At 42.1% G+C, this 19925-nt stretch overlaps 1 protein-coding gene across 2 annotated transcripts in view; it reads right to left on the bottom strand.

Moving 5' to 3' along the window:
• Nucleotides 1-212: 212 nt before the first annotated feature.
• The window catches only part of LOC136676950 (leucine-rich repeat-containing G-protein coupled receptor 4-like), a 65601-nt gene continuing 45888 nt past the window's right edge, over nt 213-19925 (bottom strand). For both annotated transcript variants that reach the window (XM_066654263.1, XM_066654264.1), the window contains 14 exons: nt 18037-18252; nt 14771-14842; nt 13547-13615; nt 11897-11968; nt 11712-11783; nt 10821-10889; nt 10536-10607; nt 8667-8732; nt 6760-6831; nt 6599-6670; nt 5530-5655; nt 5210-5307; nt 4954-5010; nt 213-4474 (listed from right to left, as the gene is read on the bottom strand). In XM_066654263.1, the coding sequence (XP_066510360.1) occupies nt 3099-4474; nt 4954-5010; nt 5210-5307; nt 5530-5655; nt 6599-6670; nt 6760-6831; nt 8667-8732; nt 10536-10607; nt 10821-10889; nt 11712-11783; nt 11897-11968; nt 13547-13615; nt 14771-14842; nt 18037-18252 (2509 nt within the window). In that variant the 3' untranslated portion in view covers nt 213-3098. The remainder of the gene's footprint in view (nt 4475-4953; nt 5011-5209; nt 5308-5529; nt 5656-6598; nt 6671-6759; nt 6832-8666; nt 8733-10535; nt 10608-10820; nt 10890-11711; nt 11784-11896; nt 11969-13546; nt 13616-14770; nt 14843-18036; nt 18253-19925) is intronic.

The following is a 19925-nucleotide window of genomic DNA, read 5'->3' as shown; positions in this document are numbered from 1 at the left end:
GTCTCTGACTTTTGCACAGTACTGTACACAGTGTCACACATTTTACAAAAAACAATTCCTTAAAGGTTCATTAAGGAAACAAAAGTGGCTCTGTGGCAATTAAGGGTGTAAAGACCTGTAGAGCAAATACAGACATTAATTGAATCAAATGATATTTAAATCATATGTACAAGAAAGAGAACACAAATCTGCATTAAAACTTTAAAGCAACTTTGTTTATATTGTTTGGTTTACAAAAATTACCGCATACCGTACACAATTTCCTCCCACAATTGGTATAAACTAAAATGTGACATTCAGTGACAACATACAACTACATGTATTTACAAAGGTGAGCAATCATTCAGACACACACACACACACACACACATCACTCTCTCACACTGCACTCTACTGGCAGCCACTACAGTTCCAGAGGTAGCTTCCATGGCTAGACAATGCATCCCATTCTTGATTACACATTTCCTATACAAATAATTTACAACATACTGAAAGACCCAGACACACAGAGAGACATGTCTCAACACACACACACAGATTTGGAATTTGCCAGTTACACTAAACTTTACCTCCAAGGTTTCATTAAGCATCTGCTTTTGGAAGAGCTTATTTGACTAATACGAGTACACAACTAAGTTCAGCAAGAATGCAAATGTATTTTAAAAGGCCTGAAGGAACGTAATGCCATTTTGCATCAAAGCAAAAGCAGCGGAAACATGGAAATAATTTCTGTTCTCTGAAATTCCAGGGGATTCTTGCTATGCCATTACGCGATAGGATGATACGCCATAGGACGGTATCGACTAATTGCATGGACATGGTCCAGACCCACTGCAGATTAAACTGAAATGCCAATGTTTTTGTTTCTCTCTCCAAAATGTCAGATTAGGCCAGGTCAAAGGCAGGCACACACCAAACAATATTTGTAAATAATTATTTACACCAACAACCGATGGAATAAAAAGTACTTTTTGTTGTGTTTAAAAAAAAAACTTTTTAAAAATTAAACAGCAAATGATGAAACTCCATTTCTGAACAGTGAAAACAGAACAAATCTCCTCCTCATACAAGAACTGAAGCTCATGCACCGAACTGCACATAGCTCAGATGAACATACCCCAGTCTGAGCTGCTTTTGGAGATGCCAGCACCACACGTCATAAAGCAGAGGACAAGGTACTCCTACCGATATTCGTCAGAAACACAACTTGTTCATCGTCTTGTTTACCGTTAAAACCACAGTCAGCGGTGACTGGTCGAGTGACTGCTTGACCTCTGTATTTTACTGGAGGCCATATAAAATAATGCTGTGCTTTCATGTTGTTAAGCAATGTGAAAATGCAGCATTGTTTCCCACTGCTTCAGCAGGTTTTAATAAATGTATTCACGTCTGAACACAGTGCACAAATAAATTGTGTTGGTGTGTAAAAGCCTTAGGGCTTAATCTGCATCTGGGAATGTAGCCCAAAATGTTTTAATGACTTTCAAACACTATCCAACTTAAAACATCTTAATTCAGGACCAAGGAGAAATGCACATGAAGATCAGTAAAGAACGTGAATTTACTCTTTGGACCCGTCTGTGCTTCAAAAACAGGGCTCTAAATAAACTTGCACCGCTCTGAAAGTAATCTAGTCAGGATCTTTGGAGATACGGTGAGAGGAGGACATGGCATTACCCTGGGCATTCATCAAAAAAGAGATTACAATCTGGAGAATGTCCAGCACACTATCACTGGCAAATAGCATACGCAATGATTTCATAAATCTGCCTCAATTTATAACGAATTAAGTACCTTGATATAAAGTACCTTGATATTTCGTCAAATAATCATAAAATATTGTTTCTCTCTCCATAAATGTGTTATCATTGAAATAAACAGGTCATTGCTAATGTCAAACCAATGAATCTCCAAACTGAGGCAGCGCTGGAGCAAAAACGGAATTTTTGTGTGTCTTGTCCACACAATTTTTCCAAAATTTAACTTTAAACAATCCAGTTACCCTGAAGGCTTCAGCTGTGGAAGACGGGGTCCGCTGAATTCATTTGCAGTTGAATCCTGAGACAGGATGAACAGTCTGAAGGAATGGCTGCTGGGCAATTCTAAACATTCGCATGATTTCCAAAGAAGGAGAGTGAGTATCAAAATAGACGCATTCTTTTAAAAGCTTCAGCTCTATGTTACATTCTCAACTAAAACTCTGAATAGACTCATGAACGCTGCTACATGGAAGAGGATCCTGTGGTTCTGTCATGCATTGAGGTCATTAGGACAAGGAATGACAACAGTGAAGATCAGCATCATTACAAAAACCATGAACGGTTTCTCATCTGAGAGATGGCACATTTATCCCTGCTTAATAAGAAACATCTCTGCAGATCAAAGTCGTGTTCTCTGATAGAGCAAGAGGCAGGCACTAGCTGTTGGGGAAGGAGTGGGCAGTCAGCTTTTTGTAGCCAAGAATCTGGCTAAAGAAATAAAAACAAGAAAGCAAACCAAGTCCTTGGCTGACAACATTTGGCTCAACGAGTCTTTTGTGTATTGTCAGTTTCCCTTTGTTTTCCTGACGAGCGGTAAGTGTCTGTTTACACACGTGTGTTTGCAGTAAAAAAAAAGTGCTTCCTGACTGGCTGTGTGTCCCCGGCCATGCCCTGCATGTGGTTCTTCTATCTGCCCTCACCATGTGGGCAAAGTCCACTCTGAGTGGGAGAGCCGTAGTGCATGAGTGTGTGACCAAGTGAAGGGCGGAAATGTGAGTGTGTGTATTAGGGCTGTACGATATGTTGAATTTTATTGCTAAACACTGCGGTTGTGAAAATTCTAAGAACATATCCATGAACCCTTGATGTGACATGGTCTGCATTATCTTTCTGTTTGAGGATCACGTGAATGCCCTGATTATTTCAAACCCTCTGCAACTGGTCAGGACACTCCAAGCAAAATAATAATAATTAAAAAAAAACATTCAGTGATTGGTTAGAGGCTCATTTGCATATTGTGGACTTTGGGGATATCGGCAGGATGAAGGCTGATATCGTGTTAAAGACGATAGCAAACGATATATTGCGAGTCCCTACTGTGTGTGAACAATGGCGTGCTCAGTCTTTGACACGAGGGATGTTGTAGGAGTAGTGCACTAAAGGCAGGCCACGGCTCTGGCAGAAACAGGCTCGTCCACATGCTTGGACTTGCTCCGAACTGTCCGACACGAAGGAATCACCCTCGTCGGCGTATTCTGACTGTGCCCACAGTGTGCCGCTGTCCCCCCAGCAGCCCTCTGCAGTCGGGCACTGAGCCTCGGTACTGGCCAGTGCTGGACAACTTTGAGATTTCACTAAATGTCTGCACGCAGAGGAGGAGGATGATGAAGAGGCAGATGAAGATGTTCTGGCCAGGAGAGCTGCCTCGCAGTGCTCGCAAAGTTGAGTGTACATACCACACTCGTAACCCAGCTCTCCCGTCCCGGACGAGCACCCGTTTTCTCCTACGCCAGACGACCCTCCGGATGCAGTCCCCACTGCCACCGTTTTTCCACTTCTTCCATCGCAGACTCCACCTCTGCCCCGCCCTCTTAGGCGGAGCCAGTCGTGCCGGAAGGCGGGGTTGAAGCAGACGTACAGAACCGGGTTCAGGCAAGCTGAGAGGGGGAAGAAAATCAGAGTGACAGACTTGGCCATTTCTGGTCCCCCTGCCGCACTACCTGCACCAGCCAGCAGGGGGGCGAAGGAGAAGGCTGCTACTGGACAGAAGAAGATGCAGTTGGTAAAAATGAGCCAGGCCACGTGCCGCACAGAGCCGGCCTGCTCTGGGTCTGCCAGCCGTGCCCGTCCCAGGCTGCAGTAGAGGCGGGTGTAGACCACAGCACTCAGCAGGTAGGCCAGAGTGTTCAGCAGGACCAGTCCCACTGTGACCCCCAGGCCTGGTCCTGGACCTCCAGAAAATGGGAGGCAAAGTGGAGATTCTGTGGCTGCTCCATGATATAAACTAAGAAAAGCGGCTACCGCAGCCAAGAGTCCTAGCAGGGCAGCGGCCATTCCAAACCTTTTGCGTCCTTCTCTTCGCTCACTTCCACCGCCCCTCAGCACGCCAGCCTTGCCCATCAGAGCCCGAACGGCCAAACTACGCTCCACAGCAGCCAGCGGCAACAACAGGACGGCCCACTCCGACGAGAACACGGCCAGAACGCCCAGTGCCTGGCACCCGGCACCTGTCTCCCACTGGACCCCATAGGTGGCAAATGAACCCCAGGTGACAATGTCCAGCAGGGTGAGGGCAGCCATGTACAGGCCAGACAGCAGGTTGGAGCAGGCAAGTAGAGCCACAAGCAGCCGGGCAGGAGACAGAGGAGAGGCACGAGGGGAGAAGGTGGCAGCCAGCACCAAGCAGTTGAAAAGGAGCGCCACCAGGCAGATGAACCATACAGTCAGTCGGATCATCCAGCTACCCAGCAGGTGAGCACATGGCTTGAAGGCCCCTGAAAAGTCACCAAAAGACAAGGTTATAGTTTTCCTGTAGTTAAGTCACCGAAATTAAATCACAGAATAGAAATAAAAATTCACTATGGAATAATTAGTGACTAATGCAAATGTTTTTCTGATCTACTATTTTTATCTTCAAAATGCAGAGATGTTTCCCCACAAGTTGAAAACAACCTGAATTTACAGCCTGTAGAATCTGATCCACATTGAACATTCATGTCAAACAAAACATTTTATTAACAATAACATCAAATAAATTTGCACTTTGTAAAAGTAAGAGGCATTCCACTTTTTTCTTTACTTTCAAAATCTTTACTTTCACTAATGTTTTCTCACTGCTTCTTGAGAAAAAGCTCCTGAAACTTGCACTTACTGTCTGCAACATTCTGTTATTTTGATTGTAACTTACGTACAAATAAAACTAGGTATAGTGAGAAAAACTAGGCGCATGTTACGTGTAGCACAGTGTATCTACCTGGGGAAGGAGAGCAGTGCATAACCAGAGATACTCTTTCCATCTCCTCATCTCCACCTGTGCACACATAATAGGCAGAAGAAAAACTCGGTTTTGAAAACTGGTGCTGGCCATAAGCACATTCTCATGCTTCAACAATATAAATCACCTGTCATCATTTAGAAACATAAATTTGTCCACGGCACAGAAAAACTAGCTTTGCACTGAAACAATGTAATGTTTTGCATCATATTTCTCAGACACAGATGTCTCATACCGAAGGATTTTCTTTTTTCTTCACTTTCGGCGGGGCTGAGTGTGCTGTCACAGGCCGTAAAAGCGCAACACTGATAGGCATAAGGAACTGATATGGATCTACATACACACAAACAGACATACAGGGAGAGAAAGGGAAAGAGAGATTTTGAATAGAAGTAAAATGGACTTATTCTGAACAGAAAGGCACTGAAGTGCTTGTATAAGAAAAGCTGACTTTAGATGATGGGAGAAACTAATCATTATTCAAACTAACTGAACTAGGGCACCATGGAGCCCTGAATGAACTGTAATCAGTCAAAGCTACTTGGCTGAGCGCACCTTAGTTTGGGCAGGCTCTTGGCGGTTAGGCTGTTCTTCATGTCCGGATTGCCCGTTAGTTTGAGCTGGTTCAAGGCGTCAAGTCCAGCTGTTGGCACACTGGCTAAAGAGTTCATACTCAGATCCCTGTGAAGAGGAAGATGCTGTTAATGTTGTAATAGACTGCTGTATTAGAAAGATATAGAATTGTTTGCCATAGAATAAACCACATTGATATAAGATATGTAAGTTGATTTAATGTAAAAATCCAGATCTTGTTTTTATGATGAATATCACAGACTGTGAGTGGCTGGGGCTCATGGGGGACAGTTCCCCCAGGGACTGTTTAGGGGGTCTTTGGAGGATTATTTCTTGTGTTCGGAGCCTGTTGTTGTTGGGCTTGGTGTTTAGCAAAATGTGTCATCGTGTTGGGACTCTACATCTCACATAATGGTGTTTGTGTGTGTGTGTGGTGCCCTCGAATCTCACTACACAGCAAGCCCAAATGCTGTTGACATCACACTATTACAGCCTGCTTTTCTCCACTGTTAATCGTAAAAGTGTGCCACTCTGTGTATGAAACAATAAAAGGCTATAAGACAAGTGGCATTAAGCCTAGTCCTGGACTACTCAGCATTTTGAATTGTGGATTTTCAACAAAAGAGGACACAGTCAAGGACTAGGTTTAATCCCTGTCTGGGAAGCAGTTCCATGATCTCAATTTTGAACTGAAATCTTGAACAGTTATCTGCTATGTTTATAGTTTATGTTTTGACTGGTGTTTGGGCATGCTGAAGATTACGTGTCTATATTTAACTATTTGACATAACATCAGGTGTTAATGCAGTGTGAACAATGCTAACTGGTGTCCTATGTCTCCAGGACTCTTTGGCTGCTTGTCAACATCATTAGCTTTGTACATCCAGTGCCACACTGAAGCAGGAAATTTAAGGCTCTAAGCATTGTCTTGGTTGACTGACTTTACATAATGTAAAAGAAAATTAAATTGCTCAAATAGACAATGAGCGTCTGATGAGCTCACTATCCTGTCTGTATTAATGTATGGACACTGGGTTTATAGTCCACTTACAGATTGGTCAGAGCACTGAGAGAGAGGAAAGCATCTCGATGGATGAACTTGATCTGATTTCTGCTCAGGTCTCTGTACATATTTGAAACATACAGATGATGTTAAACACACACACACTCAGACAGAAATCTGTTTACTGTTAGAACTAACTGTTTTCTTACAGCACTCTGAGGTTGGTCAGACCCTGGAAGGTGTCCCTGTCTATCTGCTGGATTTGGTTGTGTTGTAGTGTTCTAAAAAAGAAATACATAAAAGCAACACAATGTTATTAAATCCAGTTAAAAACAATAATCAATTGTAAAAGATAAGAAAAAACCTCAAAAAATAGCAGCAATGAATAACAGGCATGCACCGGCATTTCTGCAACTGAACATGGTCAAAAGAGACACTAGGGTTTTCATGTCAGAAAAATATTTTGAATAAAATAAACGCTTATGTATTATAGGATGAGTCAACATTTAATTGGGCCCTGGACCCTAAACACACTGTAAAACTTAACTGCACGTCTTAATGATTGTTTCACTTAGGTTTTACAGTGTGCAAGTTAGCATAACATAAATGCTACAGAAATGTGGGATCACTCAATCTGACTGTCAGTCAGACGACCTTAAAATCTCCTGTTGTGCTTCTGTTTACATGTGACGCATCTGATATGCTCTCTCCCGATTGGCTCTACGCTCTGGCGGCAGTCTTTTGAGAGCTCCTGAACACAATACAACCCATCATGCACTGCACGCACAATTTAAATGAAAAGGTTCAGTCGAGGCAAAGTAAGGGCAGTTTGACTTTGATGAGTAAAACACACATCTTTCTCACTGGCTGGTTTTGTTGGTTGAAAGCCAGTGAAGGTTTTGCTCATGCAGAGCTGTGGTCAAAGTGTTTGTGGTTACTATTGATATTAATTATTAGAAGTGTGTAATTATAATTTGTAGTAATATTACAAGCAGAAACAACTACTTGTGATTTTAAGTAATGTGAACTTAAAAAGACTCCAGTTCACTTAATTCACTTAAAGTTAACCACATATAACTTCTTACAAGTGAGTTGTTTGTACTCAGTTCAGGGCGTTATTTTAACTCAAATGACCGAGTTATTAAACTTAAATGGTTTAATCGGCTTCCGCAATCCATTTGAGTTCACTTAACTCGTCAGGTCTTACAGGGCATGATGCAGTGTTTACAAATGATAAATGTAAAACATTGATTTGCTTAATAGATAAAATACATAAAAAATGTATGTTCCTCCGGGTGCTCCGGTTTCTTCCCACGGTCCAAAAAACACACGTTGCAGGTGGATTGGCGACTCGAAAGTGTCCGTAGGTGTGAGTGTGTGAGTGAATGTGTGCGTGTCTGTGTTGCCCTGTGAAGGACTGGCGTCCCCTCCAGGGTGTATTCCCGCCTTGCGCCCGATGATTCCAGGTAGGCTCTGGACCCCCCGCGACCCTAGATTGGATAAGCGGTTACAGATAATGGATGGATGGATGGAAAAATGTATGTACAGGGGGTCCTAGACTTACGACATTGATCCGTTCCTATGTCGCGTTGTAAACCGATTTTCGGTGTAAGTCGGAACATACGTACATACTGTACGTAAATAACATACTGTAAGCACTTATCTTATCCTAACACCTATCCTCCTCGGTCCCGAGCCGCGTAACCGTGTATTCTTCCGCCGCGCACACCACACACGAAGTTCACGTTACGACGTTTACGACACAAAAACACTTGCGTCGAAAAAAGGCTTTATACAGTAAATGGGAGATGTGTCGTAACCACGAAACATCGTAACTCGGGACTGACTTAACCCGAGGACCTCCCGTATGTGATGTTAAATTGAAAAAAGAAGAAGAAAAATAAATAAATAAATAAATAAATAATAACAAACACATCTTGTCAAAGATATTGGATTTTGTGGCGCTGTAATAATTTTACTAAAGTTTTTTATTAATGATATTTTTTTTCTAGTTTTCAGTTTTTTTCCAAATATGTTCGGAATTTCTCACTGTGGTGCAAGACTCAAGAATATGTCTAAAGTTATGCTAGCGTGACAGAAAAAGGGTCAATCTTACATGTCCTGGAGCCTCACACAGCCCTGAAACGATGGCAATTCTTCAATCTCATTGTACGAAAGATCTCTGCAGAGATATAAACCCACACACACACACATGCGCGCACACACACACACACACACACATTCCTTTTCATTATATTACACTTAACATCTCACATTACATACAATTACACACAGCCATTACATCTCAGACTTCAATGGAAACGAGTCATTCATACAAATAAAATCGGTTTCACGTCAGACAGGTAGTGTGTGCATGTCTGTGGGTGTTTGTATGTGTCTGTGTCTCTGCTGCTCCTCTGGGAGGTCATTAGAGCTGAGTTTATACCCCCTCACAGCTCTGGCTCTGCAGTGCCCCTGCTGCAGAGCACACTGCACTTCAGCCATTAGATGTGTGCCAATGAATGAATGTGTGAACACTGGGATGTGAAACCCAAAAGCAGAGTGTTTGATTATGTGTTTGACTACTCTCTGAATGCACTGACCATAACAGATATTTGATGTTCTAGTCAAACATTTTGTGTCCAAGAACAGAGGTTTTATTTTAGTAATGATGGGATTTTAAGGTGTTTATGAGATAAAGCTAATCTTATGCTTATTATCCCCTCTGTACAACAGTAACAAACAAACGATGACAGTTAAAATACTGTGGTACATCAGTTGAGATAGATATATATTTAGTAAATAAATGCATTGTGGTCTTGTGCTTGTTGATTACTGTCAATGGGTCTATAATAGAATATGCATTTAATGTTTTCTGCTTGTTTGCAAGGCGTGTTATGTCTAGTTTTAATTGACTAGGCTTTTTAATTGTGTGTGTGTGTGTGTGTTATAAAAGACGTCTAACCACAACGTGTTAATGGTCCTCTGAGTGACATTTAATTACAGATTGCTTGAGGTTCTGTCTGACATATTATGTACGTGTGTTCTCTGCTGTTTGACGGATGGCTGTTTGGAGGAGTTATGAGCGCTGGGTCAGTGTGTGAACGACTGTTTCTGTAATGTCAATTTATAACGATGTTGTTGTTAACTGAAGGCTGTTTTTTCAGCATGTGTTAATTTGTTTAGTAAAACTGGGTTTCAGAGTTAAAAGAACAGTCACTTAGACCAACAACAATTGTGATTATTATTTTTATTATTATAAAAAAATATATTATTTTTTACCTTTGGTTTATAAAATGCAAATATCCGTAAAATTTAATTACTCTGTACTCCCTTAAGAAAACAGATAATGATCCACAGAAAGGGTTAACAGCATAAAGGCAGCCATTATAAAGAATCTCTAATATTTCGAGACCACTGGGTGTGAGTAAAAGAATCACTGGAGGGAAATGGTTAGGATGAAAAATCACTCACACACAAACAGTCACACACACAACAAACAGTCACACACATATCCACACAAACAAATAGTCACACACACACAAACAGTCACACACACACACATCCACACAAACAAATAGTCACACACACACAAACAGTCACACACACACACATCCACACACACAAACAGTCACACACACACAAACAGTCACACACACACAAACAGTCACACACACAAATAGTCACACACACACAAACAGTCACACACACACACAAACAGTCACACACACAAACAGTCACACACACATCCACACAAACAAACAGTCACACACACACACACAAACAGTCACACACACATCCACACATACAAATAGTCACACACACATCCACACAAACAAATAGTCACACACACACAAACAAACTGTCACACACACACAAACAAACAGTCACACACACACACACACAAACCCACACAAACAAATAGTCACACACACACAAACAAACAGTCACACACACATCCACACAAACATAAGGTGTAACTCACAGTGTGCGGAGAACAGAGAGGTCCTCACACAGATCTTCAGAAATGGCACTGATCTTGGTGCCTGTAAAAGTTCTAGAGAATTCAAACATGTTTACTCCCTTATCACAATTCTAGAGAACACTCACATATGACAACTGTTACACCTATCAAAACTTTTAAAATGTTTCTACTTTTTAAACTATGATTAGTCAGAAGTATATATTACAACAAAGTATATTTTAATCTGTCTATTTACACTTATGTATCACATTATGTGTGATCTATTTGTGTGTAGAAAATACTCACAGACTCTCTAAGTTCCCTGTTCCAATCAGACTGGGAAAATCCTGCACAAGACTGGCACCACGCAGCATTCTACAACACAATCGCACGCACAAAAACAAACACATGATCATCATCATCAGAGGTTCATTCGTGTGTTGTAATATACTGCAAGGCACAATGCCACAAACTAACATTGTTGGTATTGCTATAGAACAGAAATGCTAATCAGAATATGGAACAACTAAGTAACTGACCTGGCCCTGCTCCACACACAAATATATGCTTCCACAGCAACTGTTGTGAAGTTGTGAAAGATTTACAGAATATTTACAGCCTTCCTGGAATCATTGGGCGCAAGGCGGGAATACACCCTGGAGGGGGCGCCAGTCCTTCACAGGGCAACACACACATTCACACACTCACACGGACACTTTTGAGTCACCAATCCACCTACCAATGTGTGTTTTTGGACTGTGGGAGGAAACCGGAGCACCCGGAGGGTGCCCACGCGGACACAGGGAGAAAACACCAACTCCTCACAGACAGTCACCCGGAGCGGGAATCGAACCCACAACCTCCAGGTCCCTGGAGCTGTGTGACTGCGACACCTACCTGCTGCGCCACCGTGCTGCCACCCGTTATTATAACAATGTTTATTATGATTTATTCAATTCAAAGTCGTTTCTCTTTAGGTTATACCCAATGATTCTGAGAAGGTTCTGGACCCACAAAGACTCTAAAGAGGATGGTAAATTAATGAACATATATTCTGTTCACGGTTGTGGTGGGTCTGTAGGCCCAATGATCTGCCATCACTGGGTGCAGAGCAGGAATACACACCGAACATGGCATCACACACTCACTAACCATATAGCTGGGAGTGGATATTTAAAACATAAAGTGCCAACTCACAGAGAGTGCAGGTCGGACAGATTCTGGAAGGCTGACCTCCCCACGAAGGACAATGGGTTGTCATAGAGATGACTGCAGACATACAAAAAAGTAGAGACATTCAGAGTGTTAAATTTGCAGAGTACTCATGAAACTCATGAAACTCACTTTAATTGCCATTGTTCTGGTTTGTACTCTGTACTCACATTGTGCGTAGCAGTGGATTCTTATGAAAAGCCCCCTCCGGTATGGAGTCTATATTATTGCTATGAAAGCCACTGTAAAAGAAAAAGAAAAATGAAATAAAATGTAAAATAACTGGTAATGTCTGATGCAGAGTTTGGAAGTGCAGCTTATTGATCAGTTCTTCAGAGATGAGTCATCCAGTAATACCACTCACAAACACTAGATGGCGTACTAAAACACAAATGGACAAAACCAGTGCAAAGGCCAGTGAAGTCCGTAAGTCCGTCCAGAAGGGGAAAAAAATCCTTTCCAAACTGCTGTGTAATTATCTCAAAAGGAAAGTAAAATAATGCATCACTTCATATTAAGACAAGCTGCTCTTCTATAAACCAAGGAAATTACAGTTTATCACATATAATGGGAAACATGGCCATGTAAGACACAGTAAAAATCGAAATTCTGATTAAATTCCCATGGTGTGGTGGACATGTAGGGACTGTGGTCTCTATTATTACTGTTGGCTTTTGTTCTGTGAATTACAATAACATTTTTATTCTCTCTGTAATGACATGTGAGATCAGTAACTATGCTACATTTTATCACAAAGATTTCTTTCTTTATTATTCAACTACTGCACTGTAAACAAGGCCATTTAGAATGGTTTGGTGTGTGATGGCTAATTATAGAAGGAAAAAAATGACACGTTTCTTCACTATGTTTTGGAATTGAGGCAGGGGCCCAACAACAAAAAAGGGTGCAAAAAATGTCCCAGGCATCAGGCAATATATTTGCTTCCCAATAGAATAACTGTCTATAAAGAGCATTAAACCCTCTGGACACCAGACTCCCATCACAACCAGTGTCTACAATGCTGTCTGTAGTTTCTCTACAGTGGGTGATTGCTTTGTTTACATATTAGTGATGGATTATACTGAATTGATTGATAAATGGTGGGACTTGTCCTTTAAGTCCTGGCAATCCATATTATTATAAAAATGCATTCTGATGTGACGTGACAGTTTATAATGATAGTGATAAACACTGTTAAACTGCGCCTAAATTTAGGCCACTGATTTACACATTTAACTACTACAAAAAAACCAAAAAACTCCTTTCTTTGTCATTTCCTTCATTCTTCAATCTTTACACTGTGTGAAAAAGGCATGACAAATGGTCAAATATGCGCTCCACAAACGCCTGGAATAAAAACCTGTTACATTACCCTACACATCAGCTAAGAATGTTTCTGTCTTTTCCTGTATAAAGTTACCATTTCTGTGGGACAAGTACATATTGTTGCGATTAAACTGTACTTTTTAAACCTACACTACACTGTAATTTTCCTCACTCTTTAAATGTCAAGAACACAGTGGTACTCCATTTCATGAGCCCGCCCCCATTCTTTCAGTGTGATTGACAGGTTGTGAAGGGGTGGGCGGGTCATGTGCACCTGGCCTGAGTAAACTCACACCTGCTGAACACCTACGGTTTGTTTCTTTTGTCTATTGTCAGGGGGAGGTGGGGAAAACCTGCTTTCTTTTGATCTGTGAGGTAATACGGTCAACCTCTTGCACTTGGCAATTTCCTCTAGAGACAGTGAGAGAGAGACAGCGAGATAGGACGAGAGAGAGAGAGAGGACAATGGAGAAAAGTTAGCAGCCATTACTTACAGTTCTTTGAGTTTGGGCAGTGTCTGGATGGCCTCTGGGAAGTGATTCAGGTTGTTAAAATTGAGGTCTCTGAAAGGAGCACGAAAAGTATGATTACATAACGTTAGCAAAGCTGACACTTCTGCTACTGTTGTCCTCCATCACCTCGTAAAGCTCAGCAGCTGCTTTATGGCCTAGTCTCTGTGTAATTCTAATTCTAATAGAGCACCATATTCCAGCTGAGTTGCTGCTTTTTAGGTAATGGCTTAAGTTTTGGGACCTGAGCTTCCATCCCAGTGGGACGCTCATAAAATTACACTTGGGTTCCTCATCCTTTTCATGTTTAAAACTCTTACAAAACATTTTAGTTTTAAAATACTGGTCCAGGACCATAATTTTCAACGGTTTTCTGTTAGCTGGTGTAACAGAGTTGCCGGTCAGTGTTCTCCAAGCATGTTGAGATGGTCAATATTGTTGCATTAGCTTCAGTTCACACAGATGTTGCAGCCCAAGTCCAACCCCACTACCAGGTCTCCATATCACAGGCAGTAAAGCAAATAGTCTGAAGAAGCTGTCAGTGCAGCTGCTTGCTGTGTTATTGTTTGCTTTAGCTGCCACACGATACTTTCTGGCACTTTGCCCCCTTCTCCCCGTTAATGCCCCCGTCCCCTGTCTGACTGCCCCCTCAAGGGACAGAGGACGTTGGCGTGTCCTTTTCCTGTCCTAATTGCGGCCAGAGTAAATAAAGCAGAGTCAGCGATAGCTATCTTTCTTCCCCTTCCCCTTCCTCCACTCGCTGAAGGGGACAGAGAGGAGAGAGGGAGAGAGAAATGTACAGGGCAGAGGAGGCCCACTATGTTTTTCATTAGCACTATTGGCTTTTCATGTTCATAAAAGACATCTCTTCAGCTCCATGGACAGAAAGTTCAACTGGACCCTCTCCTTAAAGGACACAAGGGGGGAAAAAAACAACAACTGTGTTCTTTCTATACAGAAGAAGACAAAGCCATTGTGACACATTGGGAATTAGATGCCAATGGCTGTGTGTAACTGCACCCAGCAGCAGTAGCCAATATTTTACAGATTTGCATAGCTGCTGGCTATGGAGTAATATATATATATATATATATATATATATATATATATATATATATATATATATATATATATTTGTAATTTAAATACCCAAAAATGATCTGAATGTGATGATCTCATAGAAAAAAAATACATCTGAGAGTAACTTACAGAGTCTCTAAATTTTCTAGGCCAGTGAAACAGTTCTTCCCAATCTCCTGGATCCTATTATTGTGCAGATGTCTGAAAGAGAGTTATCAAATAAAGCCAGTCATTACTTACAGGCTACTTAACATTTGAGGGTTCTGAAGCATTATTGTGTTTTGCAAATATTCACTCATTTTTAATTTGAGAGCTGCAACACGTTCCAAAAGAGTTGGGACAGGGGCAACAATCGGCTGGGAAAATTAAGGAATGCTCAAAAAACACCTGTTTGGAACATTCCACAGGTGAACAGGTTAATTGGAAACAGGTGAGTGCCATGATTGGGTATAAAGGGGGCATCCCTGAAGGGCTCAATCGTTCACAAACAAGGACAGGGCGAGGTTCACCACTTAGTGAACAATTGCATGAGCACATCGTCCAACAGTTTAAGAACAATGTTTCTCAACATATAATTGCAGGGAATTTAGGGATTTCATCATCTACAGTCCATAATATCATCAAAAGATTCAGAACATCTGGAGAAATCTCTGCCAGTAAGAGGCAAGGCCGAAAAAAAAAAAAAAAAAAAAAAAAAAAAACATTGAATGCCCATGACCTTCGATCCCTCAGGAGGCACTGCATTAAAAACCGATATCATTCTGTAAAGGATATTACCACATGGACTCGGGAACACTTTAGAAAACCACTGTCAGTGAACACAGTTCGTCATTCCATCTTCAAGTGTGAGTTAAAACTTTAACATGCAAAGCGAAAGCCATATATCAACAACACCCAGAAACCCGAGCTCATCTGAGATGGACTGACGCAAAGTGGAAAAGTGTCCTGTGGTCTGACAAGTCGACATTTCAAATTGTTTTTGGAAATCATGGACGTCGTGTCCTCCAGGCCAAAGAGGAAAAGGACTGTCATGATTGTTATCAATGCAAAATTCACAAGCAAGCATCTCTGATGGTATGGACGTGTGTTATTGCCCATGGCATTGGTAACTTGCGCATCTGTGAAGGCACCATTAATGCTGAAAGGTACATACAGGTTTTGGAGCAACGTATGCTGCCATCAAAGCAACGTCTTTTTCAGGGACCTCCTTGCCTATTTCAGCAAGACATTCTGCACGTGTTACAACAGTGTGTCCTCATAGTAAAAGTGTACGGGTACTAGACTGGCCCTGCCTGCAGTATAGACCTGTCTCCCATTGAAAATGTGTGACGCATTATAAAGCGCAAAATATGACAACGGAGACCCCGGACTGTTGAACAACTGAAGTTATGCATCAAGAACAAATGGGAAAGAATTCCAAAGCTTCCAAACCTTCACCAATTAGTGTCCTCAGTTCTCAAATGCTTATAGAGTGTTGTTAAAAGGAAAGGTGATGTAACACAGTGGTAAAGCCCCTGTCCCAACTCTTTTGGAACGTGTTGCAGTCCATCCATCCATCCATTATCTGTAACCGCTTATCCAATTTAGGGTCGCGGGGGGTCCAGAGCCTACCTGGAATCATCGGGCGCAAGGCGGGAATACACCCTGGAGGGGACGTCAGTCCTTCACAGGGCAACACACACACACACACACATACACTTTCGAGTCGCCAATCCACCTGCAACGTGTGTTTTTGGACTGTGGGAGGAAACCGGAGCACCCGGAGGAAACCCACGCGGACACGGGGAGAACACACCAACTCCTCACAGACAGTCACCCGGAGCTGGAATCGAACCCACAACCTCCAGGCCCCTGGAGCTGTGTGACTGCGACACTACCTGCTGCACCACCGTGCCGCCCACGGCTGTCCTCAAATTCAAAATGAGGGAATATTTGAAAAAAAAAACCAATGAAGTTTATCCGTTTGAACATTTAATATCTTGTCTTTGTAGTGTATTTAATTGAATATAGGTTGAAAAGGATTTGCAAATTGTATTCTGTTTTTAATTAGGTTTTACACAATGTCCCAACTTTATTGTATATATATAAATGCAAAAGAAATGTGCTTTTAATTTTTTTTACTTATTTATTTGAAAAGTGTCTGAGTTATATATTAATATAATTTCAAAAATGTACTCATGGAATCCTCTCTAATAAAACTAAAAGTGCAGAAGAGTACTGAGGTTGAAGTTGAATAAACCCTGCTTGTTACCACATGAACATTTTTTAACAGAGATGCAATTTATTTGAGGTACGTTTATTTGGGTTCAATTTATAATGTGTTTTGACTCAACAGGTTGTTTGGCAAGAAGAAAAGTTGGAGTTGTCTGTAATAACAGATCATACTCTCCAGATACTTAAACATAGGCTGGTATTTTGTAGGGTGTAAGACCACTGTCTCAGGTTCACTTCATAGCTCAGACCCCTAACACTACATGCTCCTGCCTGTGACCTGTAATAGTAAGTCGCTCAACTCAATAAATGTAAATGTAAGAACCAACAAATATAGACGGGTCAAAAAACGCTGGAGTTTCCTATTAAGGGTTTCAGTTCCTGTTCGTTCCTGATGTACTGTAGACTATAAAAGACTGACAACACTGCCTGGAAAGCCAAAAAAAGGACTTATGGGATACCTGAAGAAGCTGATCCTGATCTGTTCAGGATTACCTTAATATACACATACACAATTGATCGGCTTTGAGATGACAACAGATGTCTGTTTTCCTGTAATTTTCCAGTCATTAAAAAAGATGCACGGCTCAGCAGAACCCCTACCCAAACAGTGGAGCTCTGGGGCGGTCTCTCCGAGCGGAGAACTCATCAGCACTCGCGCACGTCTGCCTGTTTGTTCAACCTACTTAACGGATTAATTGGCCTCCACTCCTTAGACAAATATTTTCCAGAAGAAGGAATGTAATTGGTAAATCAGACCCACAGAGAAGCGTCCAAAAAAAGAGTGAGGGAGGGAGAGGGAGGGAAAAGGGGAGCAGAGGGGTAGAGAAAGAGGAGAAAAATGGGACGAATGGAGAGAGTCAGGGATAGAGACAGAGAGGGAATTGAGGAGAAACAGAGAGGTACTCTGATATCTAGCCTGGACACTTGGGTACATTATGGATTTCAGTTTACTTTTATTAAAGGAAAAAAAAATGACAGCTTTAAGAAAAGCAAAGGCTGAAAATCTAGGTTGTCTGGGTTTTTTCCTGACACTGAAACTTAAATAACGGGAGGGAGGTCTCTGACTGCGCGCTGTACTATCTTCCCTCTCATAAAAGATTCAGGACATCTACAAACAAACGTGGTTAAACGTACAGCACTGCAGCAGAATGCTTTAAAAACAGCTCTGTGGGGTCACTCACAGTACGACGAGGCTGGAGAGGTTGGCGAAGGCGTGGTCAGGGATGTGTGTGATGCGGTTCAGGGCCAGCGTGAGGGCCTGCAGGTTGCCCTGGTGCTGCAGGGGCCCCACAGGGACTTCACTCAGGCTGTTATCGTCCAGCCACAGGTGCCTGAGCTGCTGCAGGCCTTCAAAGCTGTCCTCTGGCACCACCGTGATGTGGTTGGCATCCAAGCGCCTGCAGAGAGTGAGAAAGAGAGAGTAAGACAGTGAGAAAGAGTGAGAGTGTGTATGTGAGAGGAGGGAGAGAGTGGGACAGTGTGTGGGTGAAATAATTACTTTGATGAAAACATGGGACAGAAACACATTTTTCTCATCCTGTAAACGAGTTTGTGTGTGATATCCACTGAAAGTCTATGGCAGTAGTCTGCCTGTAAAATCGTAGAGTGAGACGTAAATTAGTTTATGCTTGGGCGAGTTAATTTTACACTTCTGCGGTGTGTCTTGGCAAACTGGAGAGATCCAACACGCAGTGAGCAAACACACTATTCAAACACATGTAGTATGTTTGCAAAAGAATTTTTAAAAAGTGTTTTTAAACCACTGGCTGCATGGTCACAGTGTTGTGGATAGCATTACTGTAATTCTAAATAGTGGCATGGCATGTTTTATGAGGCTAAATGTTTGTTGTTTTTGGTACTCAATATGGAGCCCATGGGGCGGCACGGTGGTGCAGCAGGTAGTGTCACAGTCACACAGCTCCAAGGACCTGGAGGTTGTGGGTTCGATTCCCACTCCGGGTGACTGTCTGTGAGGAGTTGGTGTGTTCTCCCTGTGTCTGTGTGGGTTTCCTCCCACAGTCCAAAAACCCACGTTGGTAGGTGGATTGGCGACTCAAAAGTGTCCATAGGTGTGAGTGTGTGTGTTGCCCTGTGAAGGACTGGCGCCCCCTCCAGGGTGTATTCCTGCCTTGCGCCCAATGATTCCAGGTAGGTTCTGGACCCACCGCGACCCTGAACTGGATAAGTGGTTACCGATAATGAATGAATGAATGAATATGGAGCCCATGCTAATAGCAAAAGTGTGAAAGCAAACCACGGATAGCATTTAATGCATTTCAAATGACAGACACAGTTAATAGACCAAGTAAACCCTAAGATAATCAGTTTCTGTTGGAAAAATTACAGATAAAAATAATAACTAAACTTAAGATTACTTTACATAACTTCATAAAGAGTAAAGTGATCATCCCAAAGCATCCCATTACATTTTAAAAGAATTAGTCATTAATTATATATATATTATCAGCCCTGGACTGTATATGACCAGTATACACACACAGTAAAACACTTTCCTTCTTCCCATCTATCCACACACAGGCCTCAACATACACGCCATCAGTCAGGTATGTGTATGTGTGTGTGTGTGTGTGTGTGCACGCGCATATGTCCGTGTTTGTTTGGAACAACTGTGTTCTGTCTGCTAGGTGCTAAAGCATCATTTACCACTCGTCTGGGTGTCACTGAAGCAACGCAGGCCTTTTTCCTGTGATTTCCGTGGGTCAGGGGCCCTTTGCACCAGGCTTTACCAGAAAGGGGCCCACACCTTCTGGACCCCTGAGGGCTTGTGGCCAAAGCAATCTGAGCTGTGGCAAATACTGCAGGCACTTTAAAATGCTGTGAGTCACTGTTTGTGTATTTACTGGCAGATGGGTGCTTGAGCTCAGAGGTGAGGAATGTGTTCAGAAGAAGGGAAAAAGCTTTTAAAACATTAGCTATATGACCAAAAATGCTCCAGGAATTTCACAGCGCTGATTATACCTCACAAAAGCCACACAGCTAATGTTCCACTAATAAACACAGAGGTTTCGACCCTATGGACCATTGCTGGCCATGAACTTCATTTCATTCA

The sequence above is a fragment of the Hoplias malabaricus genome, chromosome X2 (assembly GCF_029633855.1).
Source record: "Hoplias malabaricus isolate fHopMal1 chromosome X2, fHopMal1.hap1, whole genome shotgun sequence".
NCBI classification, from domain to species: Eukaryota; Metazoa; Chordata; class Actinopteri; order Characiformes; family Erythrinidae; genus Hoplias; species Hoplias malabaricus.
The sequence above is the reverse complement of the archived record's forward strand: the minus strand, read 5'-3'. Positions and strand labels throughout refer to the sequence as shown.